This window comes from Ictalurus furcatus, chromosome 24 (assembly GCF_023375685.1).
Source record: "Ictalurus furcatus strain D&B chromosome 24, Billie_1.0, whole genome shotgun sequence".
Classification (NCBI taxonomy): Eukaryota; Metazoa; Chordata; class Actinopteri; order Siluriformes; family Ictaluridae; genus Ictalurus; species Ictalurus furcatus.
In genome coordinates, this window is record NC_071278.1 from 10049613 (window position 1) to 10060761 (window position 11149).

General features: G+C 36.9%; 2 protein-coding genes across 5 annotated transcripts; one reads left to right on the plus strand and one right to left on the minus strand.

The window, feature by feature from the left end:
* Positions 1 to 1517: 1517 nt before the first annotated feature.
* On the minus strand, positions 1518 to 7312 carry drg2 (developmentally regulated GTP binding protein 2). Of its 3 annotated transcripts, none has more exons than XM_053612807.1 (13): positions 7209 to 7312; positions 6886 to 6985; positions 5577 to 5737; positions 4770 to 4859; positions 4592 to 4652; positions 4419 to 4509; positions 4266 to 4338; positions 4084 to 4174; positions 3896 to 3993; positions 3080 to 3245; positions 2744 to 2802; positions 1762 to 1815; positions 1518 to 1671 (listed from the first exon to the last, which is right to left on the minus strand). In XM_053612807.1, exons 2-13 carry the CDS (start codon positions 6947 to 6949, stop codon positions 1585 to 1587), a joined length of 1095 nt encoding a protein of 364 aa, XP_053468782.1. In that variant the 5' UTR covers positions 6950 to 6985; positions 7209 to 7312; the 3' UTR covers positions 1518 to 1584. The 3 variants fall into 3 exon arrangements, with proteins under 3 accessions (XP_053468782.1, XP_053468783.1, XP_053468784.1); XM_053612808.1 differs by having other exon boundaries at positions 7205 to 7294; XM_053612809.1 differs by having other exon boundaries at positions 7195 to 7277.
* Positions 7291 to 10492, plus strand: gfer (growth factor, augmenter of liver regeneration (ERV1 homolog, S. cerevisiae)). 2 transcript variants are annotated; one of them, XM_053612812.1, is made up of 4 exons: positions 7291 to 7410; positions 7531 to 7751; positions 8649 to 8860; positions 10054 to 10492. In XM_053612812.1, the coding sequence occupies exons 2-4, from the start codon at positions 7587 to 7589 to the stop codon at positions 10214 to 10216; spliced, it is 540 nt and encodes a 179-aa protein (XP_053468787.1). In that variant the 5' UTR covers positions 7291 to 7410; positions 7531 to 7586; the 3' UTR covers positions 10217 to 10492. The 2 variants fall into 2 exon arrangements, with proteins under 2 accessions (XP_053468787.1, XP_053468786.1); XM_053612811.1 differs by having other exon boundaries at positions 7293 to 7428.
* Positions 10493 to 11149: the final 657 nt, after the last annotated feature.

Here is an 11149-nt window from a genome sequence, read left to right on the forward strand (position 1 = left end):
GCAGCAGCCCGGCGCACAAGACTTTAATGTAATAATACAGTCCGTAAAACCTATGGCAACAAATACTGGTGTTGTATTAAGTAGTGTACTTCCAGCACATTCTCCACAACAGCATCCAAGACTGGTAAAGTATTTGGAGTCTGTTTTAAATGCTATCTAATGCACATTAAGCTTGCTTTTTAAATGGCTGTACAGTAGGGCTGGGCAATATATCGATTATAATACCGATATAGTGATAAATGATTGCACGATATACTTTTCTGAGATATCGTTGGTATAGTGATGTATTTTTATGCTTTTAATGATTAGAAATTAAATGGTACTGAAAGGATGCTGATGATTTGACACAATTTAATAATAATAAAAAAAACAATCCTCTTTGTGTTTGTAGGCATTAAAGAAAAGTATTGTCAACCTCAGTTTAATGGGGTTTTTTTTGGTTTATTTTACTACTGTTTTGCAGACAGTTCATTAGCTAAATTGTATATTGTGATACACGTCGTGTATCGTAAAAATGTCAGTTATCATATGATATGATATTTTTGTCATATCGCCCAGCCCTATACAGCCCAAAATGTAATTTTGCCTCTGTACACCACCACAATGGATTTGAAATGAAGCAATCAAGACGTGATTGAAGTGTAGACGTTCGGCTTTAATTTAAGGGGTTTAACAATAATATTGCATTAACCGTTTAAGAATTATAGCCTTTTTTTTTTTTTTTTTTTTTTATAGAGTCCCTCCATTTTCACAGGCTCAGGAATAATTGCCAATCAATAACAATGATAAATATAAGGATATTTAATACTTAATAATTTGCCGTCATTGACTGCCTGAAGCATGGAACCGATGGATCACCAAATGCTGAGTTTCCTCCTCCCTTGAGCTGCTTTGCCAGGCCTTGGCTGCAGCTGCCTTCAGTTGCTGTTGCTTCATTTCAAATCCACTGCAAATATTTATAGACCTGACTGTATATATAAATATTATTGTTAAGTGTAAAATATTCCTTTATCACATGACCCAAGGTAAGCCACTGCCCCTGAGGTTACTAATTTGACGAGCTTCAGTCATATAAACCGAGTTCTTTAAGCCAGACACGTTTCTCAGATGCATTGGTCACAAAATCTCATTGAGGTTTTGAGATTGAGACAGTGAGCTTTCTCATATCCCTCATATCTACTGACAAGTGTATAAACCTTTGAAGTCATTCATTTTTATTGTTTTTAATTTGACTTTTTTTTTTTTTCGAGAGGAGTACTGGTTTGTAAGCAGTAAAAAAATATCAACCTGTTGCCAAATTCAGGTTGCATGTATGACTCAATTTATATATCATCAAAATCCCTAACGTAATGTTGAAAATAAAATCACGAAACACTTTGTTTTGTTTTATATGGGCTCAACTTTGGCAATCCATCCTTGTTTTGTTATGTTGTTTTGGGTTTTTTTTTTTTTTTAAACAAAATGCTCAATAAAGGTTCTTTTTAACGTCATCTGGGTAAAGTAAATGCGTGAAGCAGTTGTGTATAGGGTAAAAATGTAATCTTTTGTAATTGTACAATGACACTGTGAATGAAGACAGGATAATTATTTCTTCACAATCTGAATTACATCCTCATGTTCCATAATGTGCGTCAGTCCTACTCGCTGCGGGCTGTACTTCGTGCTCGTTCCCTGTAGAACGCAGAAACAGAAAAAGACTTCTGCAAACTGTTCACCACGAGCGTTCGGTAGCATTATACTTCTGAAGATCTGCAAACTTACCCAGACAAGTGCGTACTTGAACTGACTGGCTAATGTTCTGTGGATTCTGTGGCACTGGAAAGAACAGGAAATAACAGACTGTGTTAAATACTGGTACTGTTTCTAAGAAAGCTGGAAAAGAAAACAGTACACATAAAGCATCTATATTTAAAAAAAAAAAAAAAAAAAAAGAACACGCAAGGGATTCTCTCGAAGCATGAATCAGGTTTACAATATTTTACTTTTGCTACATTGTTTCTTAATTACTAAAGTAAAATGATCTTAGTCTAAACTGAGCTGTCATCTTCTAAACAGTCGGAATTGTCATACTCTTAATGTTCGCTTTATTAGGAATACCTGTACATTCAGGCAATTGTCCAATCAGCCAATCATGTGGCAGCAACGCAATGCATAAAATCATGCAGACACACGTCAAGAGCTTCAGTTAATGTTCATATCAAACATCAGAATGGGGAAGATTTTATCTCAGCGACTTCGTCCGTAACATGGTTGTTGATGCCAGATGGGCTGGTTTGAGTATTTCAGAAACTGTTCATCTGGGATTTTCATGCACAAAAGTCGGTAAAGGTTTTGTGAGAAACAAAAAGCAGCCAGTGCACATACAGCTCTGCAGAGGGAAATAACTTGCTAATGAGAGATGTTTTGAGCTGGCAGGAAGGCTACAGTAACTCAAATAGCTACCCTTTATAACCGTGGTGAGCAGAAAAGACCACATCGAGTTACACTCCTGTCAGCCAAGAACAGGAATCCAAGGCTTCAGTGGGCACAGACTAATCGATCAAAGTCACGGTCGATGGTAACGACATCACATTTGTGCCCATTCTGATAACTGAAGCTCTTGACCTGTGTCTGCATGATTTTATGCATTGTGCTACTGCTACATGATTAGCTGGAAAACGGCATGAATGTGCAGCGGTAGAGGTGTTCCTATTAAAGTGGCCGATGAGTGTATATACGCTTTTAAATAACAATAATGCCATACCACATGTTCTACTGATGCGCCTCTTCTCATGATGATTGGGTCACCAAAATCAGGCCGCTCTATTTGACAATAAAGAAAGAAAGAAAAGGAAGAAAGATTTTAAAAAAAACAGTAGCACATTTGTGGTACTTTTGCTGGGTGTCTACAATTATTAAGTATTTCAACCCTGTATGTAATTATGATATAACAGCTAAACATCACAAGACCTAAATACCAAAAACATTACTCTTCATGCATCTGCCTAATGAATAATGTAATATCATTATTGTAATATCATTGGTACTTTTGTGTATGTTGTAAAAGATTACTTCAATCTGTGAACTGTTCAAAAATCACCTCCTCTCTTCTTGGTGTAGAGACAGATCAGAGCCAGGTATTCCCACAGCTGCTCCAGGAGGTAGTCTAGATTCAGTTTCATGCCGCAGCTGATCACCACACTGTTGCACTGACGGGCGAGACGGTCGACTTCTTCTATAGAAATCTGGTCCACTTTGTTGTACACCTGTAAAAGTTTCAGGAATACACAGACATTCCATTTTCAGAGCCTTTCCATATACTGTAGTAGAGGTCGACTGATAGCGGATTTTAACGATAACCAAGTTGGGACGTACTTGCCGATAACCGATTCATAAACCGATAGCTTTTAAAATCGATACTGAATGAAAACGTAATGCTCAAAGTAAAATATTACTGAACTTTATTACAAAAATAAACAGTACTGACTGTACCATCAAAATGGACTGTACTTTTTTTAATGAAATAAATATATAAATATGAATATATATTAACTATTAATAAATATTAATGAAAATAAAAGATATACATCCAAACTATGAACCGAAAAGTAACACTCCAAATAACAAATAAAAATAGAGACATCCAAAATGAATTTAAAAAAAAAACCACTTCAAATAACACAACAAAATTTGTCAGTGATGGTTTTTATTTCGCCTCTAGAGGCCGCTCTCGTACTGTATAATGACAGAGGACCCTCTCAGCTGCTCCGCAATAGAAAAACTGTGTGGCTTTTTACAGCAATCGGTGCCGCTTAATCGACAAAACCGGTCAATCTATCGACCTCTAATACTGTAGAAACAATTAAAAGGTAATAGTTGGTGAAGATTAATCTCACAGAGGCAGACTGATACTCACATATAAACAAGGCATGTACACTCTGTTGCCCATGATGACGTCAATAAATTCATCTGATGTACAGTCTTCTCTAAACAGAACCTCAGCATTGAAGATTTCTAAAGGATCGAGTTAAAGGAATATCCTTTTCACAAACATACAGAATGTTCCAAGAAAAGTCCAGTGAAGGCAAAGCTGATAAAGGATACTATACTCATGAAGAATGAGCTGCACAAGCTTCTCAGAGCAATGTGTAAGAGGAACCGTCGAATTAAAGGACAGACCACCACCTTTCTTAGGCTAAAAAGAGAAGAAAAAGATCCTCTGTATGACTGAAGGTATCATTTTTCATCACTGTTTGCTCGTGTGATTGGTCAGAAAGAAGACACACCTTAAAGTAAATATTGGGTTTACACCGGTTGAGTCTGATCCCAACCGATTCAAGCTCTTTTTCCAGAAGTTCCCTAAAAGAAAAAATACGGAAGGATCGTTCAAAAACACAAAGTGTAAACTGATTTTAAAGCTCATAAGACAGAACACTTACCTTTGCACATCACCTTTGGTTGCATCCAGCATCATGATAACCACATCTGCAGTTCTGGCTACAGCGATCACCTGTCTGCCTCTACCCTTTCCTGTGAAAACACCAGTAATGTATTAAAAGTGAGGAAGAGAGATACAAACAAAACATTATATTAGCCTCTAAAAATCATATACCTTGAGCTGCTCCTTCAATGATTCCGGGCAAATCCAGCAGCTGTATGTTGGCACCTTTATACTGGTGGAGGATGTCATGAAAGATTTAAAAATAAATTCAGATTTTAAATTCTAATTAAAATCCCAGTTGATGTATTGGAAGTTTAAAAAAAAAAAAAAAAAAAAGACAAATATGTACCTCAATAACACCTGGGATGCAGGTTAGTGTAGTGAACTCATATGAAGCCGCTTCGCTTTCTGTTGAGGTCATTAAGCTCAGAAATGTAGACTGTAAAAAACATGTCAGTTTGTAAAGGACTGCATATCGAGCTGTGTTCATGTTACAGTGGTTACGTCTCAATCAGCTCCCTCTGTGGTGAATCAGTATCTGGTGTACACGAGTTCATTCACTGGTAAGGATCCTGGCTCGCTACACATCGGTACACTGATGACTCAATTTCCGGCAACACGACTATGTACTCGCGTTGTAAAAAGACCGATATCTTTCTGACATTATACGTCATATAAATTTGTTAACTTAATCACACACGTTTCTGTCATGGTTACTCAAGCAGGATCGTAGCGAAGGTAGTGGATTTTTAAAAAATCATTAAACACTTAAAAGACGTTAAGTCTCAAACAAAATGTATATAGAACACCAAATAAAGTTAAAAATCTCCAACGTAAATAATCATTTGAGAGCCACAACGATGACAAGCTTCTTACATTTGCAGACGAAGTTGAGCTGAGAGTTCGTCCGCCTTTTTTTTTTTTTGCACTGAGAGGTTTTAGAAATCATGACATCATTTCCAGTAAGGAAAAATAGTGAGCATCGATGCTCCCTGGTTTTTGCGGTGCATTGTGGGATTTTTTAGGGTGCGAACGTTCAAGTGTACTGGAAGGATTTTGTGATTGAGACAGCCCGTAAAATGGCCGACTCCCTGACTACTGAACTAGTGAGCTGATTGAGGCGCACCCAGCGTTCCACAAATTATACCATCATTACCTTGCCAACTGACGGAAACCCAATTAGAGCAACCCGGGCATCACCCGATTTCATTACATCAAAGCCTTCACCTTTGGCTCCGGATGATTTTGAAGGCTCCAGAAGCTGGGATCTGTACTTGGCGAGCTTGGCTTTTAGCAAACCTAGATGGTACTCGGTCGCTGAAAACAATTTGAAGACAGATCAGAAGCAGATGATGAGGGAGATAAGGGGGTTTTACGTGAATAACCAGAGTAACTGAAATCTGTTACAGTAGACTGTATTTGAAATGTTTCCATCAAGCTGTTCCTATACATGTAATTGAAAAAGTATGGGCGATACCGACTTAAATCTGTATCACAATATTTCACGATATCTTTTGCGGTAACGATATAAACAACGACATGAAAACAGTAACATTCAACACTATCTGTCTGGCCACAAGTCACATCAGCATACATTTTTGAGAGGTGTACAAACACTAACATTGATCCAAAAAAGTTAAATAAAAACTTAATTGTGACCATCGTCAAATTCGAAACTATACCAATCAAGCAGGCTAAAAAAAATGTTATACGAATTTTATTCACAAACTAAAATTCCAGTGAAAGTGCAAACCCTAGTACTCGCAGGATTCATAATCTAGCCCCAGAAAAAAACCCCGAATGGAAACGTTGTATCGAACCGCTTCCACATTACGTAGGAACCTCCTTCGTTAGGGATTAATTCTCCTTCATCGTCTCGGGTTGGATCTCTGCCTTCTGCCACGCTTGTTCTCGTTCTACATCCTTTGTGTAAACACGTCATCAACTGTATCGTCAATATCGCGGGATGACAAATTCTTATAATGGGTAGGAACTGTCCCGGTATATCATGGACGATACGATATGGCACAAACCCTACTACGAACAGTTTTCAAAAGTTTTTTAGAAGATGCTATTGTTCGTTTTAAAGGCTTTAGGGTAACATGTTTCTTTGCAAAAAGATACTAGATATGATCAGAAAATTGGCAGACAAACCAAGAAACACTAAATATTAAGGTCTTGCCACCTAAATATACTAAGTTAAATTAAGCCTGTAGTACAGAAACAGTCAGTGTCAATAATGAGAACTCCATATACACACTAATTAATCAATACTACTCCAAATTGTATTGGTCCTCATGAACCGGGCTACAGCTGTCACATTCTCCTAAACCACAGTTTAACCCCTCTCCTCTCTTTAACAATAAATCTGGCTTTCCATTGTCATCACGTCAATCACTCTCACAGACCATGCTGAGCTATAATAAACCAGATGCTTGTCTAGAGCAGCTAATCAAGCTGTCTACCTTTGTTTTTCTGAGTTCGAGCGATTTCTCGCTCAATCTCGGCTATCTTCTCCAGAATACCCATCGTCCCACAAGCACGAGGCCTTCAGAAACAGGCAACCTGTGAAAATGATAATGACATGAAACCTAGTATTATTTGTACAGCCATAATCTGCTCTGTGGCTAGCTAGCAAAACTAGCAAGTAGGGTTGTTGTTTTTTTTCTTTTTTCTTTTAGCAACTCATGAATCACCTTAACAACCGAATTAACCAAACAATAGAAACAATAAACAAACATGCAAAACAGGAACGTGTCGTTTGTATCACGTACAAACACTCACGCACAAGGAAGAGTGTACAAATTTTGAACAAATCGAAGTCTGCAGCATGACCAGGTGATGACGTCACCACCACCACCACCCGAGCGAAAGACGGTGGTGCAACGCAGAACATCGCCCGGGTGGAAACGGCTTTGGGGATCTAGTTCCAGTTTGACAAATGCAAACGAAATGTTATACGCACATGCGGATTTGAAAGAATCAGTCTGGTGAAAATGTTTTGAACGGTATTAGTGGACGTGTTTAATAAGATAGCCAATATAATCTAATTAAATAAGTTTATTTATTTATTTTATCATTTTATAATCCCATGATGCATATCTCTGTAGGTACTAGAAACATGGCAGCGCAGTGAGCCTGGTTATAATCTGAAAATTACTCTAGCATGGAGGGCTTCCCATTCCCTGTAGCTGGAAAGCTGTATGAAGAAACTTCTAGAAAAGACCAGGGAGCCAGCGGAGAGACCAAAGAGAAATCTTGCAGAGCATGCTCGGACTTTAAATCATGGATGAAATTTCAGAAGAAACAGACGTCTTCAGTCACAGCACAGGTGAGCAAGTCTCACTTTAACTGACCACACTTGCATGTGTTTAAGAATCTACAACAATGTAGTAATGTTCTAAACTGGAATAAAGTTGGTTTGATGTTGGACGTTCGATATTCACAGATATGCGGAAATTAAGGGACCGTCTCTAAAGTTACATACGACTTTGTTATACACGATTCTAACTTCAATAGCATTTGAAGGGAATGACTTACAGTCATATAACCCACTGTACAGTGTTCATCTAGGTGTCAGGTATGACACACACCTTTTAGATTTTTTGATATTTAACCCTACAATGCATGAACCAAAAAAACCTTCACGAATGCATAAAGGGGGTCAAAACGACCCGTACTGGATTGAATGGTTTTCTTAAAAAAAAAATAGATGTCCTATTATAAACTTTTGTTGCCAGCGGTTTAGACATTAATGGCTGTGTGTTGTTATTTTGAGGGGACAGCAAATTTACACTGTTATACAAGCTGTACACTCACTACTTTACATTGTAGCAAAGTGTCATTTCTTCATTGTTGTCACATGAAAAGATATAATCAAATATTTACACAAATGTGAGGGGTGTACTCACTTTAGTGAGATACTGTGTGTGTATATATATTCATGCATATACATGTATGCATATATATATATATATATATATATATATATATATATATATATATATATACACACACACACACACACACACATATGTATGTATGTATATGTATATATGTATGTATGTATATGTGATCAGTGGAAGACCAGACATGAAGTTAAACCTTAGCCTTATATCACTACAAGTGCTTTATGGATCATCTCTCTAAACTGTTTGACATAACAATCTGGAATCTGTAGCATGATCGTAGTCTATAATCTCCTGAAAAGACCGTTTTCTCTGACTAGGAGACACAGGTAGCTGAGGAGAATGAGAAACCTGTGGAGTGTCCCCTGGACAGACAGGAACTGGGGAGGAGTTCTTGGTCTGTTCTCCACACTATGGCAGCGTATTACCCTGATACACCCACCAAAACACAACAACAAGAGATGACTCAATTCATCAACCTGTTTTCGAAATTCTTCCCATGTGAAGAATGCGCTGAGGACCTAAGAGCCAGGTATGATTATATTGTTTAGGTATGTACCATTATTGTATGTATTATTAAATCATTATATTGTTTAGAGCAGGTGAGGGTAATGGGTCTTGCACAATACATTAATTACTAAGCCACCACTTCCCTGGACTGATACTGGTCCTGGATTATCACCACACTGCACAATTGGATGTTTCCCCTCCAGCCAACTCACCTGATTCTGGTCATCAGATAATTGACAACCCTGGATAGAACTTGGTGAGTCAGAGGAGAGAAAACCTACAGGACCGGGATTGTGAAGCACTGGATTAGATCATTGAAAATGATGACCTAAACTCTTAGAAATAGGGGTTCCTCGAGGGTTCTTTACATAGTCTTTGGATAGATTAGAGCCATCTTTAAAAGAGAAAGGTACTATATTGAACCTTATAGTTCAATATAGTTCAATATTCTTATAAGGTATACAACCTTATAATTGTATAGTGTTCATCTAAAGGGAAATACTTAAGAACACTTGTGTGGTCTAAATGAAAACATTTCTAAAAATGTAGTATTAGCATTATGATGTTTACTCTCTTTCTGAGAATTATTATATCTCTGGAATATAATGTAAGCATGTCTGGAAAAGTGTGTAAAAATTAGAAGGAAACACCTAGAACATTTTTTTAAAATTATTATTTTTTTCATTATTACTCTTTCATTACAGGATTTGTATAACTTGATTTATTACACCCGAGATTTTAAATTCCTCATGATTTCATTAGTTTCAGGCGCTCTCTGCTTTTTAACAGTTTAAGTTTATGAGAATGTTGAGCAAGACCTCAGCAAACCAAAGAAAATAAATAAATAAATAAATAAATAACCCCTAACTGAAATAATGATCATGGAGCATTTGAGACGACCTCAGTACATAAAAGTTATTTTAATAGTTTAGAATATTACACTCATATCACCTGTTTTTTTTTAAAGTAATGATGGATCTGTAGTAATTATGTCTTAGATGATAATACCACAGTTCAATGAATCCACAGAAACCATGGGAAAAGTATGGAATACTGAAATTGAAAAGTTGTAGAAAGTTGTAGTATTACAATTAATATTATATGAATACAATAATATTTAACCCAACGTGGGCATCCAATTAGTTAGCCTTACATTTTGCAGAAAGTGTTTTTTCTGTTCCTGAGCGCATTAATATTTTTTAAATCTCTTGTCAGATTGAAAACAAACCAACCAGACACCAGCAGTCGTCACCATCTCTCACAATGGCTTTGTCTTCTCCATAATGGCATCAATGTCCGATTAGGAAAGCCAGAGTTCGACTGCAGTAAAGTGGACGAGCGGTGGAGAGATGGCTGGAAAGACGGCTCTTGTGATTGACGAGCCCAAATCAATTCACAGAGGAAAATAAAACAGACCTGTAACTTTCCTTGACCTTTCAGCCTTTGGTCGTAAATAAGTATGGCTTACTGTGTGTAGCGTGTCCTATAGAAACATGTAATACATGATAAAGTACTGCTCTTTCACCTAGTATATGATCATTGATATTTTTATTGATGTACCATCAATTCAAAGTCTGCTGGTTAGTTAGTGTATTTAGTGCATTGTTGATTTTTAAAAGGGGGAATGATGCTAATAAACCTAAACATGCTATTACTACTGCTTCTCCAGTGTGGCAATTTGCAATAAAGGACGTGCATTGTGAATCACTTAGAATCAATTGTTATAAAGGCCAGCTGCAATCAATCATGTGAAGAAACAAAATTATGATCAAGGAGCATACTAGCTACCTTCCTTGTATCTATCTACTTATTGGCCGTTTTATCAAATACGCCTACCATATACTGTAGGTCTGAGGCTTAACTAGATTTTGGTTTTGAATGCTGCATCGATTTAAAAGGCAACAATCATAAATCAGTTATTTATTATAATTTATTGTTAATTTATTATGATTGAAAAAGGACAAAACAGTCCTTCTTGAATTGTATCCTATTGCAGTGGTATTGATACCATCAAATAGCGAATCCTTGCCTTCAGAATCGAAATCCAATCACATCATGTGGAAGAAAATAACAGAACAATTAAAATATCAAAAACATATATTGATCAATTTATTCAAGTAATAATGAAGCTGGAATATAGCTTACCAGCTGGCCAAAGGTGTACTACCAGTTTGAGCAGCTCTGCCTGTGTTTTGGTAACCGGTAGCTGATCAGTCCAAGATTAACATTTCTGCCTATAAATTGAATCTATGAAGTAGGTTTACCTTGTAAAATGGACAAGGTAGATGTACCTAATAAAGTAGCCAATAAA